The 19505-nt window shown below is 43.8% G+C and overlaps 1 protein-coding gene across 3 annotated transcripts in view; it reads left to right on the top strand.

The window, feature by feature from the left end:
* The window catches only part of LOC126108531 (neprilysin-2-like), a 247419-nt gene that overhangs the window by 155195 nt on the left and 72719 nt on the right, over positions 1-19505 (top strand). For all 3 annotated transcript variants that reach the window (XM_049913809.1, XM_049913811.1, XM_049913810.1), the window contains one exon: positions 5535-5752. In XM_049913809.1, the coding sequence (XP_049769766.1) occupies positions 5535-5752 (218 nt within the window). The remainder of the gene's footprint in view (positions 1-5534; positions 5753-19505) is intronic.

Raw genomic sequence — 19505 nt, 5'->3', positions numbered from 1 at the left:
TGCGATAACATAAGCTGGGGTTACATGCAAGTGTTGAAAATAGAACTTAGAGCAGTATGGGCTTGACGGTGTTTACGTGTCAAACAATTCCCGATACACCGAATTTTTCACACACAAACTACCGTTCAATTAATCGCTCAGATAACTTGATACAGGAGAACATATATTGCACCCGTTGGTTTTGGATAAAGCTACTGGTTCTACTACAGCTTTTTCCAGAAGATGAACGTCATTTGTTTTCGACAGGGAAGGCCTGTGGACCAGATTGCAGAGGAAGAAATCCACCACAGGATGAATGTACACTTCCTGTAGGACAACCAAACGTAACCGCGCCGTTATTGCATCCAAAACATATTATTCCTCAATGTGGCCAGAACTGGTGTTTCAGGGCAGTCACTGGTGGTGGTTTTCTGTTATGCCCATTCCCAAGTGGCAGCGTCTGTGGTGGGCGTCGCACGTGCCGTGTAGACCTGTCGTGCTTGAGAATACATGGGAAGACAGTTTCCAACTTTTGCGTCAGTTTTCAGTGGGACTCAGCTGCAGCATCGACTGTCCTGAGAAGGAGGACGAGTGGATCACCGAAATGTCTAGTCACGGTAAAGGAACTCGGAAGCGAAGATGCATCGAAATAAAGAATTCTTTTAACTTTGTTTACACCCCGGTCCTTTCAGAACCAGATTACGTGTGGTGTTTCTACATCTGATGCGTTCTAATAAGAAGAAAGAGCATTCTCTTAGCAACTACTAGACCCCTTCTGCCTGCTGTTCTGCGTTTATTCAGGCTGCAGCGGCCTTCCTTTGTTTTTACTCTATTTATTGTTTGACCACTGCTTTGCAATTTGGTGAACCTGATGCTAAGTGTATGTAGGTGGCAGCTGAACATCATTTCAGCGTTGTGGTTTCGTTTCACACGCCGTAGTGATTTGAAACAGCGCTTGATTTTAGGAAACAATGTTATTGTGTTTGTAGTTGTCACCTACCACGCTAACGATGCTCTTCTGGACACATGTTCATAGGACCTTTTTTCCTGTCCAGTCAGGAATCCTTCCTTGCAGTTTGTCAGTTTTATTACTGTTCGCCCTGTTTAGAGATAACCATCCCCTTCCACTGTCAGTCGCAGACGTTATAAAATCTATCTCTAGACTTATCTAAGACGTAGCCAATAAATACTTGCTTGCTAAACACATACATGCAAGAAGTCAGAATCCCAACGAAAGTTTCAATAACTGTGAATGCAAACGCTTGCCCAAAAAAGTTTCTGTGAGCGTAAAACCCATAAAAACTGGCTTCATGAATATAGCGTTGTGTTTCAGTGATGGATTAGCCAGCAGGCTGAAACTTTTCAGTGATGTAGGTACAGAACCTGGGGTGAACGTGATGAATGCGCTACTGTCAACTGACCAGCTGAGGAAGGCATAGTACAGGTAAGAGAAGAGGCCAAAATTCGAAAGATGGATTCCAAACGTAAGCCGCAGGATACAGAAACGCACAACGGTGACAGCTATGAACCTGGCAATTTTTAAGTTTGAATGTAGGCTGAAAAGATTACATAAATGCCTTTTCCTGAAAGCATGAAATTTTTAACTTTAGGTACAACTTTCTGTGAAACTACTATATCTGTGTTAATGAAACTTGTTACAGAGATTAATTACATCTTTTTCATTAAATTATACTACAATTATGGCAATCATGTAAAACGTTTAGCAAGTGTCTTATTTTTTTTAAGCTCTTAACTTCCCAGGTCATTTTTTCTCACGCATTGTCCCAGGTGCGGTCTGAGTGACCGCTATATTTAAATAACTATAAAAATTTCTTCCCCCTATTTCAGTGGAACACAGCTTGAAAATACCGTTTCAGCTGTAAGGTTCTTTTTATTTAGAACACAGGCGTTTTCATGCTCTATGCGGTGTATCACCAACGAGCGCAGAGCAAGGTGATACACCGCGTCTTGTACACGTCCACCGTAGCGATTGGGGTCGCAGAAAAAGGTTATAACACCTGATGATGGCCGTATAAGAGCCCGAAACCGGTCGTGCTCTAAGTAAAAAGAACCTTTCAACTGAAGCGGTATTTCAAGTTTTGCTATAATTCTCAGTTGCAGAGAACTATTGCAGAGGACTGTTTCAGTGGAACAATTCTGGTTTTATGTTAAAGGCTGTATTAACACACACAGAAATATATTCAAATAAATATTAAAGTTGATGTTTACAAAAGAAACACGTTTAAACAGAAAACTGTACAAAATCAACATAATATTACTTGGTATTAATGCTATAAAAATCCAGATACTCTGCACTCAGTTTTACGTATTGCTTATTGTAGATGTATAAACAAAAACACAAGGAACTCCTACAAATCATTCAAAAAATACAAATTACATTAGATCCTTGTAGGTGTTTAGTATTCTTCCCAGAGGTTTTCTTTGCAATCGCTGTAAATTTTTGTAGCTTCTTGCAGCAACTGCAAATATAAGGTGTCTGTCTCGTCTTTCTTGGTTCGCTGGTGGAGTACGTTTTGCGTTTTCTGCAAATAATTCTACAAAGACTTCTCCTCTTGGTTCTGCTACACCCAAAAGATGCACGAAATTGACGGTGTGTGATATTCGTTGACTCGCTTTTTATCTGTGGTGTCACCAAAGAGTTTAAAAACTGTTTCAAAAATTAAATCTGTTCATCTGAGTATTTTCTTTGTAGGAATTGTAAAGTGTAAACGCTTTCACTCCACTAACGTCAAGCATACGGAAAAATAATGTCGTTGGCCATTGTTATAAGAGGCTTCGACTAGTAGCGATATTTTTTTCTACCTAATGTATTTGCAGCAGAACCTCTAGCTAAAGATTCAGTCTGAACACTTCTGTCTTCGTCACTTCGATCGCTTGTCTCATTTAAGGAATTCACAGGTGGCAAAACAAATTCGTCTTCACTTTCATATTGTTACTATACTCTGTTATGCTCACATGCAAATTCATTGTCACTGTCTGGTCCAACATCACTTGCTAAACTTTCCTCACATAATTTTAAAACAGTATCTTCAAAGTCAGTATCCGTTAAACATGAACAGTAGACGAAGATCTGGTTGCTGAATCTGTAGCGCAAAGATGCGGTCTCAGAGACCGCTAGCACGAAAGAAGCAGTAATAGTGTAGGGCACGTCGCATTCAAGTGGCTGCTGACAAAGGAAAATACGACAGCTTCGGGAAACAACAACTAGACACTGCTGTTATCTCCTACCCCACCTCTATGCATTAACATCAGAGGTACAATAAACGCTATCGGTCCGTGAGATCGCATCTGGAACGTTATAGGCAAATGTTAATTATTTAGGACGTATACTTTGCAATTTCAGTTCCGATAACAATGCTACTGTCATATAAGCAATACACTCTGAAGAAAATATACAACTTATCCAACATTCAAATTTGGTTTGATTTGAACAAATAGTTTTTGAGAATAGTGCACCACATTAGTGTGCAAGTTTCAAATTGGGTTGGATTTGAACAAATAGTTTTTGAGAAAAGTGCACCAACATCATTATGGTCGACCATAGGAAATTCGCTCGCGTCTTGGTCCTCTTAACTTTAGGATTCGGCAGAAAACCCGGGGAGACTACCAGTAAATTATTACTAAACCTGGAAAGTCATTGAGGTCACTCACAAACTACTTGCATGATTCAATTTGTCACAGAAAATGTATAAGATATTTCTATATGCACATAAATCAATACAGTCTTATCTGTTTACGTTTAATAGTAGTCTTAAGGCTCATAACAGTAAATAAATCTTCCAGACTACCTGGAAACTAATTCAGATGGTCCTGCGTCTGTTAACAGCAGTTCGTGTTGTCAACGAGTTTTCATTGAAAAGGCGCAAAATCATTGTTGCTTAGGATCTTCTTGCGTCACTACAATGAACGAAGTCTTCGTTGGAGGATCACATGACTTCATGCCACCAGTTTTACACTATCTATAGCATGTAAAAGTGAGCAGTGTGCTCTTCTATGGGTGCGACTAATATTTTGTCCATATTATTGATTCATTTCAAGTGATATTACAAGACATTAGCCATCTCTGGCTGAATTTACGAAATTGTTTTGCTCCCTTTTCAACCATTGCTTCCCCTCCACACCCTTAGACTCTTATAATGATTATATGGTTTCCATGTGCGGTAGAGACAAACTTTCGCCCTCTGTATTTTATCCTTCCTGTCCTCACAGTTTCAACGAGTATATTCCAATCAACAGTGTCAAAAGCTGTCCCTAAAACTAGAAATCTCATGAATACAGTTTCTTCTTCTTCTTCTTCTAAATCGCTTTCAAGATGAACCATTGGCTCATTACCGCTTCTTGCTTTTCTAAATTGATCCGAAAGCGAAACTGAGCTGTAGCAGGTTGACTTCCGGCAGTCTTTCTTTCACTCTAAGTAATTCATTGTTGCACCCGTGGCTGATTATTGGTTTAGTGGTACTCATAGCGGTGAGCATACGCCTCTTTAGGAATTTTGATTCTTAAATTCGGCATGAAGTCTGGGGGTATCTTCCCTGTTGTACTCGTAAATATCTTCCAAACCAGATGGAATTGTTTTGTGATGACTGATTCTCTTAATGATTTCGTGTTCTGAAGAAATCTCGTCTACTTCAGGGCCCTCGTTCAGACATGTCTTTAAGTGATGTGTCAAATATTTCTCGAATATCATATCTCCCATTCACATTCATCTGTGTCCTCTTTCCCTTCTATGACACTGTTTTCAAGTTCATTTCCATTGTATAGGCGTTCTAGATATTTCTTCCACCTTTCAACATTCGTTTATTTGCTTTGTACTGACTTGTCATCTGAGCTATATGTCCCAACTCACCTTTACCTACTCTCCCTTTCCTCTCTATGATATTTTCTTCAAATTCATTACGTTCATATTGCTCTTTCATATGTTCCTTCAATCTGTCCGATTTCCTTTCTTTCCTTCATACTGCCTTGCCATCTGAGTTGTACATATTCACACATTTGCTTCCATTTTCTCCAAAGATCTCTTTAATGTTCCTCTAGGCACCATGTATCTATCCCTACTTATGCACGCTTTTATAGTCTTCTCTTTGTCCTCTAGCCATTCACGGTCAGCCATTTCGCTCATTGTGTACGTTACTTTTTTAGACCTCTATATTCTCTTTTGTTGCATTTTTTTGTAATTTCTCATTTTATCAATTAGGTTCAATACCACACGTGTTCTCCCAGGATATCTACAGGCCCCTGCCTTTTTGCCTCTTTGATCCTCTGCTGATTTCACTGTTACATTTTTTAAAGTTAGCAGTTCATCTTCTGTTGTTCCACTCTCTTATTGCTTAATGCTCCCTTAGCCATTCCCCACAATCAGTAGTTGTCTTATGTAGGTGCCATCTCCTTCGTTTCTTACCTTTCGGCAATTTTTTCCTTATCAGTCCACAGTTCGTAAACAATTTCTTGTTGGAATTATTGCATCTTCCTGAAGTGTGATAGAGGAGAATGGACACGAGCGCAGTGATCGTGACACGGCCGCCATCGGTTCACAGATCTCGCTGACAAGAGAGAAGAGGGGCAACGTGACGCAGCCGTACGAACCGCCCACCGTGGAGAAGCTGCAGCGGGCGTACCCGTCGGTGCCGTGGCTGGAGTTCCTGCAGGCGCTGCTGCCGCCACGCGTCACCATCTCCAGCAGCGAGGCGGTCGTCGTTCTGGCGCCGTCGTACATCGAGCGCCTCTTGCAGTTGCTCGGCCACACCCCCAAGAGGTACGTCACAGCCAGGGTGTCAGTGCCCTGCCTGAGCTCCGCCTCTACATCTAAGTAAGGGCTCGGCAAGCCACTGTAGAGTGCATCGCGGAGGGCAAACGGAATGTGTATTACCAACTTTCTTTCCTAATCCATTTGTGTAATGGGTGATAGAAGAATGGCTGTCTTAATGCATCTGTATGCACCCTGGTCTCTCTTGGCTTACTCTCATGAAACCTACACGAGATATATGATGGTGGGAGCATGAAAGACTTTGTCCAATCCGGCTTTTCTAGATTTACCCAACAGCAGCTCACGAGTACTGCATTGCCTGGCCTCTGAAGATTCCCTCTTAAAATCTCCAGGAAGTTATGTCACTCATTCGCTTACGCTATTCTAAGTAGTTATTACTCCATGTTTGTTATCATGCCCACTCGATAATGACTCAAAAACTGGAACAATATTCTAGAACTTGTCGCGCTGTGGTCTTGTGTGCGATATCCAGCACAGACGTTTTCCATTCCAAGAGATCCAAGTGTTACACTTGCCTTTCCCAATATAGATTTTACGTGATTGTCACATTTCGTATCGTTTTATAGTACTACTCCAAAATAATTGCTACATGTGACTAGCATTGCTAATCCTTTAATCGGGTACTGTCGGGGTTTCCTTTCTGTCGTACGTCTACAACTACGCTTACGTGGACACACTGAGAATTACACTTAAATGCCTGGCAGAGGATTCATCGAACCAGCTTCACAAAACTGCTCTGTTATTCCAATCTCGAAACGTGCGCGTAAAAAACGAACACCTATATCTTTCCGTTCGAGCTCTGATTTCCATTATTTTATTATTATTATAGTTTTTCTATAAACAGGTCGACGCCAACAAAATATGTTCGCACTCTGAGGAGAAAGATGGTGATTGACAAGATCCTGCCGCAACGAGGAACGCCTTTATTTTAATGATGTCCACCTCAAGTCCTGTATCACGTCAGTGACACTCCCTGCCCTAACAGCGTGCTGCTTTTCTTTGAAGTCCGCAGCTCGTGGTCTGGCCGTCGCGTTGTCGCTTCCCGAGTACGGGGTCCCGAGTTCCATTCCCGGCGGAGTCAGGGATTTTCACCTGCCTCGAGATTACTGGGTGTTTGTGTTGTTCTCACGATTTCATCATCATTCATGAAAGTTGCGAGGTTGGACTGAGCAAAGGTTGGGAATTTGTACGGGCGCCCCACAAACCAAACATCATCATCATCTTCTCTGAACTTTCTCGATGTACTGCATTAATCGTATCTGGTAAGGATCCCACATTGCGTAGAAGTACTCCAAAACAGGACGCACAATTGTAGTGTAGGCAGACTCTTTAGCAATCTCTGGTTTACCTTTCCCCAATATTTTCCATGCGTTCGCCGCCGGTGTGGCCGTGCGGTTCTAGGCGCTTCAGTTTGGAACCGCGTGACCGCTACGGTCGCAGGTTCGAATCCTGCCTCGGGCATGGATGTGTGTGATCTCATTAGGTTGGTTAGGTTTAAGTAGTTCTAAGGTCTAGGGGACTGATGACCACAGATGTTAAGTCCCATAGTGCTCAGAGCCATTTGAACCATTTTTTTCCATGTGTTCTTCCAAATTTAAGTTGTTCGTAACTGTAGTTGCTAGATATTTAGTTGAATTTACGGCTTTTATATTTGACTGATTTATCGTGTAACCGAAGTATAATAGATTCTTCATGTGGATGTCCACACATTCTCCATTATTTAGTATCAACTGCCAATTTTCAGACAATACAGGTATCCTCCCTGAATCGTTTTCCAATTTGTTTTGATCTTTTTATGACTATACTAGACGATCAACGACAACACGCTCTGCATAGAACCTAAGACGCCTGCTCAGATTACCTCCTAAATCGTCTGCATAAATAGGGAACACTAGATGGCGTCTCATTCATCAGCGTTTAAAGAGAACTGCCGCTCTTTACACTAAACGGGAGTTTTGCAGGCTTACTGCAATTCCTGAATATCGACCAGTGATGTGTACAGGATGGGCGTATGGGCAGGCGGTGGGCGTTATGGAATGAATAGGAGAAAATTTAGATAACGGCCATTTATTGGCGAAAGGCATGTTAAAAAGGAGTCACATAGGCCTAGGGAGGTGAGGGCGAGCCAGAGCGTAGAGTTTGGCGAAACACAGTTCGCGAAGCTAACGAAGGTGGTTGCCCGCCAATCTGGCCAGTCCGAGCGGCATGCCGGCTGCGAAAACTAACTCCGCAGTGCCGCAGCACTGGTAGAAGCGGGAAGGTCTACACTGCTACAGGGCGCGCGTCCGATTCGAGGGTCAGGAAGAATACAAGGGAGGGGGGCCGGCGACGGGCGGCCGGGTGGATTCGACGCTCCACGCGGCTTCCTCCACCCTGATTGGTCGGGGCTGAGAAACCCGCGGGCCGCTCTGGAACTTTTCAGAGCGTTGCCAGCTAAGCGACGCCTGGGGCGGCGTCACCTCGTCAGCACATTGAGGGAGGCGCGTGATCAAGGTGCCTTTCCTCCGCGCTGACTACCTGCTGCTAGACCGTGGGACGGAAGAATTTACAGGCAGCTAACACTGCCGGCCGTGACTTGGCCATAACAACAAAAATGAAGTCACCGTTTGAAAGCTCATATAATAAAATCCCCTACTGTCTGGCTCATCCTTTACAGATGGCACTTTCACATGCACAACAGCATTGTGAGCAAGCAATCTTATACTGGGTCGCTCACGAGTAGGTCTGGGTTTCCTAAAGATTAGCTGTTACTAGCTAAAATTTACTGCAGGACTGAGTCGTTTCTCCTCTCTCATTCCTAGTTCAAAGTCCATGTTCGCCCTTTAACGTCCTGCTAACTGTATTCCTTCCTACCACACCTACAAGCTACGAAGTAAGGTGTAAGGTCTGTGTTGGAGTTGCTTTGGCACTGCAAGGGGCGAGAGTCTCTGAACCCGCAGCGGATTTCCCTGCTGCCAAAATATGGCGCACACAAAGAATGTAAAGGGTGTCATGGCGAGAATACCTACCGCAACAAAATACAGTGGGGGGACACAAGTCCCGGGGTACCTCCCAATATCGTGTCGGGGCGGCTTTCACCCGGCATAGTGCAGCAGCTGGGCGTGGCGTGGACTCGAGAAATGGTTGGAAGTCCGCTGCAGAAATATTGAGCCATGCTGCCTCTATAGCCGTCCTTAATTGCGAAACCGCTGCCAGTCTAGAATGTTGTGTACGGACTAATCTCTCGAGCACTTCCCATAAGCGTTCGATGGGATTCACGTCGGGTGACGTGGGTGCTCACAGCCACAGCTGACACGGTTATACATCACTGGTCGGCAGTGCGCGCAGTACAACAACTGTTTAAGTACAGGTGTTAAAAGTGTTAAAAATATAAAACTGAATGAAAAGTCCGGGAATCCACTGTAGCTGTATTTAGTTAATTCGATTAGAAACCAGTTGTGTGGCTCTCTAATAGACTTAAAGAAATAAATACAGCTACAACAGACTACTGGATTTCTCACTCACTTTTATGTTTTCATAATTTTAACACCTGTATTTAAACATCTGGTGTACTATGTGAATTGTCAGGCAACCATCTATAGTCAGTTTATATGGCCCTAAGTATAAATCCGAGTATTGTTTAAACATTTACAGTAGGAACAGGACAGGAACGTTCATGTCCTCCTTCGAACTGAATGTGGAGGGAGAGCGCCCTTCCGCGGTAGGAGCGGCTGTGCAGGCCGCTGCCCCACAACTTCCCCACACAACAAGTCGCACCGAGTCCAGCCGTCAGCTGAGTGGGGCGCTGAGTGGACGAGTGGCGACAGGTGCGTGTGGGCCGCCGTGTGTCACTGTGCTGCCGGCAGAGGCGTGCAAACTCTCCTCCCAGGCTGCCTGCACCTGTCTCTGCCGCAACCATTAAAGCAGCTCAACCCGCCGCAACGCAGACAAGAGTACATGTGTACTGAATTACTGTGGTAAAAGCGGACTAACTCGAGTTTCCGGAGGCCTGGGAAGCTTCAAGGGACCCTTTCAGCCTGCTGCACCTCACAACAGGTGGCGCTGTCAATCCAACGTGACTAGCCAGGCATAAGTTTTCGTAGGTAGTTTCACTGCAGCTCATCTCATAAAGGTTGGAGCAGCAAAATGAACAAACCAACAAAAAGAAGACTGAGGAGAAATTAAAAGTTTGGGAATGTACACCAGTCAGCAAACAAAGCCCAAGTCCAGCATGGCAGAAGGTTTCCTGTGTTTACGAGGCAGCTTCAAATAAATCGGTAGTTGGCTCGCAATGCAAATTGAGTACCGTGTTACAGAACACTCATTCCGGACCTTTGAGCGTGTTACGACATGTCTGTAAATCTGACCTGCGGTTTCCTCATTCCAGAAACATTTTGAAAGACGACAAAGACTTAGTGGCTGACAAGGGTGTGGAAATATGAGCTAAGGAATTCAGGCAATTCGGCAGCATACAGACTTTCCTGATTTAGGGCAAACGCTGATTTAAATGGGCAAAAAATATGGTTCATTGGATGTTGAAAACCGCATTCTAGTCGTATGTAACGTAATGCGAAGAAAGTCTATTGTGAAAGAAAAGAAAAGCTTTTTCTTGCATACATGTACATTTTAGATTAACATATTATGTGTGGACTTTACAATGAACTATTTTGCTCATTTAGAGGAATGCTACGAACCCATAATACACATATCGAAAAAGTCATTGAATTGTTATAACTGTGGTTATAGAAACTAGACTTCCAAACCTTACTTTAATTGGATCTGCAGTATAACAGACATCTTCATGTTCGTAAGTCCAAGGGATCTCGACTTTCGGAGATGGTTCTGTTATTACAGAAAACACATATTACAGTTGACCTGATGGTGATTCTAATTCAGAATAGCCAGTACTAGTCGAAACAGAGAAGTTGCAAATAAACCAGACCCTATCGAAATAATAAATACGCCGAAAAGGAATAAAAGGGCAAATTAAATCTACTATTTCCTAGCCTACAAGGACCAAAAATGAATTTCATTGAACCTCGTCTTGTGATACGCCGGTGACAAAGGCTTTTCATCAACTTCCTAACTCCTCTCGTAAGGATACAGTGAAAGAGAACAGAATAAACAGCTACGCAGTGTAGCATAGCGAGAAGACGGGCAGACAAGGATGACTACTGTAGCCTGCCTGTGTTGGGCGTAGTTTGACATGGCTGGGAGTTAAGTAGTGTGCCCGCTCTGCTGGTAATATGCGACAGCTTGCCTGCTTGGCTGACAGGCTAAGTGTGGGCAGGTTATAAGCGGAATGTGTACACCCCTGGCTGCTGGCCGAGCGTCGTGAGTCGCGCCACGCGGCACTGCTGGCTGCTCCACTGGCGGTAGGCGAGTGGGGGCGGCCGCGTCTCGGCAGTTTCAATGTGCAAGTGCTTCTCTTCTTGTAGAAAAGACAAGTGTAATGCAGGTGGAACTCAAAGCTGCGAACAATTATTGTTTCACAGGACTGACACAGAAAGAAATAAAACGAGTGACTAGGGTTTAGCAAACGAGATTTATATATATATATACAGGGTGATTCAAAAAGAATACCACAACTTTAAAAATGTGTATTTAATGAAAGAAACATAATATAACCTTCTGTTATACATCATTACAAAGAGTATTTAAAAAGGTTTTTTTTCACTCAAAAACAAGTTCAGAGATGTTCAATATGGCCCCCTCCAGACACTCGAGCAATATCAGATACTTCAACTCGTTCCACACTCTCTGTAGCATATCAGGCGTAACAGTTTGGATAGCTGCTGTTATTTCTCGTTTCAAATCATCAATGGTGGCTGGGAGAGGTGGCCTAAACACCATATCCTTAACATACCCCCATAAGAAAAAATCGCAGGGGGTAAGATCAGGGCTTCTTGGAGGCCAGTGATGAAGTGCTCTGTCACGGGCTGCCTGGCGGCCGATCCATCGCCTCGGGTAGTTGACGTTCAGGTTTCATAACTAACCTTTTTCGTAGGACTCTCCATACAGTTGATTGTGGAATTTGCAGCTCTCTGCTAGCTCTGCGAGTCGATTTTCCTGGGCTGCGAACAAATGCTTGCTGGATGCGTGCTACATTTTCATCACTCGTTCTCGGCCGTCCAGAACTTTTCCCTTTGCACAAACACCCATTCTCTGTAAACTGTTTATACCAACGTTTAATACACCACCTATCAGGAGGTTCAACACCATACTTCGTTCGAAATGCACGTCAACAGCGCCTCAAGCGAACAAATGTACAACTAAATGAAACTTTATAGCTCCCTTAATTCGCCGACAGATAGTGCTTAGCTCTGCCTTTTGTCGTTGCAGAGTTTTAAATTCCTAAAATTGTGGTATTCTTTTTGAATCACCCTGTGTTATATGCAGTGGGGTCCATTGATCATTACCGGGCCAAATATCTCACGAAGTAAGTGTCAAACGAAAACAACTGTAAACAATGGAACTTGTCTAGCTTGAAGGGGGAAACCAGATGGCGCTATGGTTGGCCCGCTAGATGGCTCTGCTATACCTCAAACGGGTATCAACTGCGTTTTTTAAAATAGGAACCCCAATTTTTTATTACATACCGTATTTTTGTAGTATTTAAAGAAATATGAGTGTTTTAGTTGCACCACTCTTTTCACTTTGCGATACATGGCCCTGTAACAGTCACAAACGTATAAGTACGTGGTGTCACGTAACATTCCGCCAGTGCGGACGGTATTTACTTCGTGATACATTAACCGTGTTAAAATGGACCGTTTAGGTTTACCAATAGTGGAAAAGGTCGATATTGTGTTGATGTATGACTATTGTGATCAAAATGCCCAACAGACGTGTGTTATGTATGCAGCTCGGTATCCTGGACGACATCATCCAAGTGTCCGGACCGTTCGCCGGATAGTTACGTTATTTAAGTAAACAGGAAGTGTTCAAATGGCTCTGAGCACTATGGCACTGAACATCGGAGGTCATCAGTCCCCTAGAACTTAGAACTACTTAAACCTAACTAACCTAAGGACATCACACACATCCATGCCCGAGGCAGGATTCGAACCTGCGACCGTAGCGGTCGCGCGGTTCCAGACTGAAGCGCCTAGAACCGCTCGGCCACACTGGCCGGCCAGGAAGTGTTCAGCCACATGTGAAACGTCAACCACGACCTGCAACAAATGATGATGCCCAAGTAGGTGTTTTAGCTGCTGTCGCGGATAATTCGTACATCAGTAGCAGACAAATTGCGCGAGAATAGGGAATCTCAAAAACGTCGCTGTTGAGAATGCTACATCAACATCGATTGAACCCGTATCATATTTCTATGCACCAGGAATTGCATGGCGACGTCTTTGAACGTCGTGTACAGTTCTGCCACTGGGCACAAGATAAATTACGGGACGATGACAGATTTTTTGCACGCGTTCTATTTAGCGACAAACCGTCATTCACCAACAGCGGTAACGTAATCCGGCATAATATGCACTACTGGGCAACGGAAAATCCACGATCGCTGCGACAAGTAGAACATCAGCGACCTTGGCGGGTTAATGTATGGTGCGGCATTATGGAGGAAGGATAACCGGCCCCCATCTTATCGATGGCAATCTAAATGGTGCAGTGTATGCTGATTTCCTACGTGATGCTCTACCGATGTTGCTACAAGATGTTTCACTGGACGGCAGAATGACGATGTACTTCCAACATGATGGATGTCCGGCACATAGCTCGCGTCAGGTTCAAGCGGTATTGAATACTATATTTCATGATAGGTGGATTGGTCGTCGAAGCACCATACCATGGCCCGCACGTTCACCGGATCTGACGTCGCCGAATTTCTTTCTGTGGGGAAAGTTGAAGGATATTTGCTATCGTCATCCACCGACAACGCCTGACAACATGCGTCAACGGATTGTCAATGCATGTGCGAACATTATGGAAGGGGAACTACTCGTTGTTGAGAGGAATGTCGTTACACGTATTGCCTAATGTATTGAGGTTGACGGACATAATTTTGAGCATTTATTGCATTAATGTGGTATTTACAGGTTATCACGCTGTAACAGCATGCGTTCTCAGAAATGATAAGTTCACAAAGGTACATGTATCACATTGGAACAACCGAAATAAAATGTTCAAACGTACGTACGTTCTGTATTTGAATTTAAAAACCTACTTGTTACGAACTGTTCGTCTCAAATTGTGAGCCAAATGTTTGTGACTATTACAGCGCCATCTATCACAAAGCGAAAAAGTGGTCCATTCATATTTCTTTACGTACTACACGAATATGTAATAAAAATGGGGGTTTCTATTTAAAAAATGCCTTTGAAACCCGTTTCACGTATGGCAGCGCCATCTAGCGGGCCAACCATAACGCCATCTGGTTTGCCCCTTCAAGCTAGACGAGTTTCGTTCTTTGTAGTTTTTTCGTTTGACGCTTATTTCGTGAGATATTTGGCACGTTCACGATCAATGGACCACCCTGTGTACACACACACACACACACACACACACACACACACACACACACACACATATATATATATATATATATATACGTGTGTGTGTGTGTGTGTGTGTGTGTGTGTGTCTGTGTGTGTGTGTGTGTGTGTGTGTGTGTGTCCCATAGGCTGGACTAGGTTGACAGACTTTACATTTCGAAACACGTGTATCAGTCGTAACAGATCGTATAATTTTAGAGTTCAGGTCTATATCCGCATCTACATGGGTAATTTGCAGATCACACTTAAGTGCCTAGCTGAGGGTTCATCGAACCACTTTCACAATAATTCTCTGTTATTCCAGAAGATACGAGCAGCTACATATTTCCGTGCGAACTCTGATTTCCCTACTTTTTTTATGATGATCGTTTTTCCCTATGTAGGCCGGTGTCAACAAAATATTTTCACAGTCGAAGGAGAAAGTTGGTGACTGAAATTTCGTGGGAAGATTCTGCTGCAATGAACAACGCCTCTGTTTTAATACTGTCCACTCCAAATCCTGTATCATGTTACAGACACTCTTCCCGATTTCGCTATAATACAAAACGTGCTGCTCTTCTCTGAGCTTTCTCGAAGTGCTCCGTTAATCCTACCTGGTAAGGACCCGGCACTGTGCAGCGGTACTCCAAAAGGGGACGGACAAGTGTTGTCTAGGCAGGGTCCTTAGTAGATCTGTTGCATTGTCTAAGTGTCCTGCCAATGAAACGCAGTCTTTGGTTTGCCTTGGCTACGACATTTTCTACGCGTTCCATCCAATTTAAGTTGTTCGTAATTGAATTCGTAGGTTTTTGGTTGAAAATAGTGCATAAAAACTGTTATCTTGTTTACAACAATTAATTAACTACGTAGAGAAAAGAAATGGACAGGAAATAGGTCTCACAGGTTGGATCAGTTTCACAGATTGACTCACTTGTAAAATATTATAGCAATTTTTAATACACTCTATCTGCAGTGTCAAACAGTTTGGCAGTTTGCCTGTGAGACATCATAAACAGTAAATGCCAATTGATAAACGGTAAATGCTAAATGCTAAGCGGTAAATGGCAAACTGTAAATGCTAAACGCTATTGCACCATGCAAGTATAATTATAGATATCTGTGAAATCAAATATAATTTCTGAGAAAGTCAAGGACAGTTGTGTACCTAAGCATAACTCTGGCATAATTTTAATGACTACAAGGTCAAAGTAATGCATCATTTATATGCGCACACTTCTCTGTATTTTTCGCAAAAATAACACTGTACAGAGCTGTGTTGTCTCTCACACAAAGTAATCATTTCTTGTTTTACACACAAGTATTTGAAAATTACCTTATTATTTCAGTATATTACTGAGGAATAAAAGCAGAAATTAGCAATATGTAAAAATATTAATGTTATCGTATAAAAAATTTCATAGGGAACTTTCAAAATTTATACTGGGAAAATATACGAATCTAAATCACGTTTTCTCATCCTCCACTATTTTTACAGCATTGTCTATTACAAACAAGAGTTTATTTCAATTTTTAGTAGACATTTAAAACTTCACTATTAGACAATCTAGATTTCGATGCTGTATGTGCATTAAATAAATCGGAACGGGACTGAGTAATATTTTGTAGGCAAACTGTGAACATTATGAATAATATATTTTTAATGCTTTTTACACTGCAGCAGAAATAGTTCTGTGTAATAAATACATTTGTACCTAACATACACTTCAAAAGAAGAATAGTTTTTCGAACCTACAAAGAACTCTCTCTCAAACGACTGTATTATTCTGTCATTCTCTTTTGTAAAGGCTCTCCGATCATCGATGACTAGCTGAGCTAAAAATTCTTGCAAATAAAACAAGGAATGACAATAGTGTTTTTTTAGAAATCTAATATTAACATATCTTGTTCTTCCTCTGTCTAATATTTTGTGAATTATAACTGTCAATTTTATTTTCGCAAACAATTACCTATCAATATTTTGAAAATCGAGTGCATCTGTGTTATTTCCTCTTCCATGATATACCATGTACATATTACGGCTGTTGAGAAGGCGTAGTTTGGTGGGATTTATAGTCGAGAACTTGGTGGTTGATATACACAGCAGTTCTTCAGATGAACCAGCACCGTGGTCCCAGATTTTGCGCTCAACATCGGGTGGTGCCTTACCTTCGCATACTGCTCTCCCCATACTCTTCAGATTCTGCAATACAGAACCCTCCTTGCTTTCACGTGTCAGTCAAAAGGAACAGAGGCTCCTCACAACCCTCCCGGGGACAGGACGCCAACACCATCAAGCCTCGCCTCTAGCCTTCACAATGGCGTGAATTTGGTTAGGAAGGGAGTCCACAAGTTTCTTCCAGGTGTGCCACAACCAACTGCAGCTTCTCATTGGCAGTTAGAACTTGTAGAACTGCCGAACTGCGGGAATGTTAGTTCTTACGTTTCTCCCACTGTTACACAAAATTTCTGGCGTTTTCTGCGGGATAGGACGATTTCTCGGACCAGGTGAGATGCGATCGAGTATGTGAGGGACAAAGTATGAGTGCGGCCCTGTGAACATAGCTGTTCTCACCTCAGTAGATGGGAGTGTTCACAGAATACTCATGTTGAAGATGTAGAAGGAACCAGTGTTGTGTTACTGATGGCAGTGCCACTAAAGCAGAGTTACTAAACACAGTTTTCTGAAACTCCATCACCAAAGAAGACAATATAAATATAAGAGAATTCGAATGTAGAACAACTGCCAATACGAGTAACTTAGATGTAGAAATCCTCGGTGTAGTGAAGCAGCTTAAACTGCTTATTAAAGGCAAGTCCACCAGTCCAGATTGTATACCAGTCATGTTCATTTCTGAGTACGCTGATAGAATAGTTCCTACCTAGGAATCATATCCAACCACTTGCTTGCTGAAAGATCCATAGTCAAAGGCTGGAAAGTGGCACAACTCACGTAGATACCCGAGAAAGGAGACCCATATCATTAACGTCAATTTGCAGTAGAATTTTGGAACATACACTCCTGGAAATTGAAATAAGAACACCGTGAATTCATTGTCCCAGGAAGGGGAAACTTTATTGACACATTCCTGGGGTCAGATACATCACATGATCACACTGACAGAACCACAGGCACATAGACACAGGCAACAGAGCATGCACAATGTCGGCACTAGTACAGTGTATATCCACCTTTCGCAGCAATGCAGGCTGCTATTCTCCCATGGAGACGATCGTAGAGATGCTGGATGTAGTCCTGTGGAACGGCTTACCATGCCATTTCCACCTGGCGCCTCAGTTGGACCAGCGTTCGTGCTGGACGTGCAGACCGCGTGATACGACGCTTCATCCAGTCCCAAACATGCTCAATGGGGGACAGATCCGGAGATCTTGCTGGCCAGGGTAGTTGACTTACACCTTCTAGAGCACGTTGGGTGGCACGGGATACATGCGGACGTGCATTGTCCTGTTGGAACAGCAAGTTCCCTTGCCGGTCTAGGAATGGTAGAACTATGGGTTCGATGACGGTTTGGATGTACCGTGCACTATTCAGTGTCCCCTCGACGATCACCAGTGGTGTACGGCCAGTGTAGGAGATCGCTCCCCACACCATGATGCCGGGTGTTGGCCCTGTGTGCCTCGGTCGTATGCAGTCCTGATTGTGGCGCTCACCTGCACGGCGCCAAACACGCATACGACCATCATTGGCACCAAGGCAGAAGCGACTCTCATCGCTGAAGACGACACGTCTCCATTCGTCCCTCCATTCACGCCTGTCGCGACACCACTGGAGGCGGGCTGCACGATGTTGGGGCGCGAGCGGAAGACGGCCTAACGGTGTGCGGGACCGTAGCCCAGCTTCATGGAGACGGTTGCGAATGGTCCTCGCCGATACCCCAGGAGCAACAGTGTCCCTAATTTGCTGGCAAGTGGCGGTGCGGTCCCCTACGGCACTGCGTAGGATCCTACGGTCTTGGCGTGCATCCGTGCGTCGCTGCGGTCCGGTCCCAGGTCGACGGGCACGTGCACCTTCCGCCGACCACTGGCGACAACATCGATGTACTGTGGAGACCTCACGCCCCACGTGTTGAGCAATTCGGTAGTACGTCCACCCGGCCTCCCGCATGCCCACTATACGCCCTCGCTCAAAGTCCGTCAACTGCACATACGGTTCACGTCCACGCTGTCGCGGCATGCTACCAGTGTTAAAGACTGCGATGGAGCTCCGTATGCCACGGCAAACTGGCTGACACTGACGGCGGCGGTGCACAAATGCTGCGCAGCTAGCGCCATTCGACGGTCAACACCGCGGTTCCTGGTGTGTCCGCTGTGCCGTGCGTGTGATCATTGCTTGTACAGCCCTCTCGCAGTGTCCGGAGCAAGTATGGTGGGTCTGACACACCGGTGTCAATGTGTTCTTTTTTCCATTTCCAGGAGTGTATATTGTGTCTGAATATTATTAATCGCTTTGAAGAAGACTTGTAGAAAAATAGGCAGCATGGATTCAGAAGTTCTCATGGAGTAATGAAAGCTATCGATAGAGGATGTCAAAACGATTGCATATTTTCCGATTTCCAGAACGTTTTTGGCACCGTTCCTCACAAGGAACTTCCAATCAGATTGCTTGCGTATGGAGTATCGCGTCAGTTGTGCTCGTGACTTCCTGTCAGAAAACTCACAGTTTGTAGTACCTGACGGAATGTCAGTAAAACAGAAATAATATCAATCGTTCCTCAAGCAAGTCTTAGAGGCCCTTTGCAGCTCCTAAACTACATAAATGACATACTCGTGGAAGATCTTCTGACCAGCCTTGTTAGATTGTTTGGAGATAATTCTGTCATTTATTATCTTGTAAAGAACAAAAAACAAAAACAAAGTTGACAAAATGTCTGACAGATGGCGCTGGACAGCAAAATGTCAGTGACTGCGAATGACAATCGTGTACAAATGAGCTGTAATGAGAGAGAGAATCATTGAAGTGGAGGACATTTGCGGTTTGGGCGTTTCAAAAGATGGCGGAAGATGACGATTGGTTTAGTAACGTGTTGTGGACCGACGAAGCTCATTTCACGCTCCGAGGGTCTGTCAACGCCCACAACTGCAGAATTTGGACTACCGAAAATCCTAGAACTATCATGGAAACTGCATTGCACGACGAGAAAGTCACGGTATGGGTTGGATTTACCACATATACCGTTATCGGGCCTTTTTTCTTCGAGGAAATGCGTGATTCTGGTTTTGTAACTCCTACCGTGACGGGTGAGATGTACGCCGAT

Source organism: Schistocerca cancellata, chromosome 11 (assembly GCF_023864275.1).
Source record: "Schistocerca cancellata isolate TAMUIC-IGC-003103 chromosome 11, iqSchCanc2.1, whole genome shotgun sequence".
Classification (NCBI taxonomy): domain Eukaryota; kingdom Metazoa; phylum Arthropoda; class Insecta; order Orthoptera; family Acrididae; genus Schistocerca; species Schistocerca cancellata.
The sequence above is the reverse complement of the archived record's forward strand: the minus strand, read 5'-3'. Positions and strand labels throughout refer to the sequence as shown.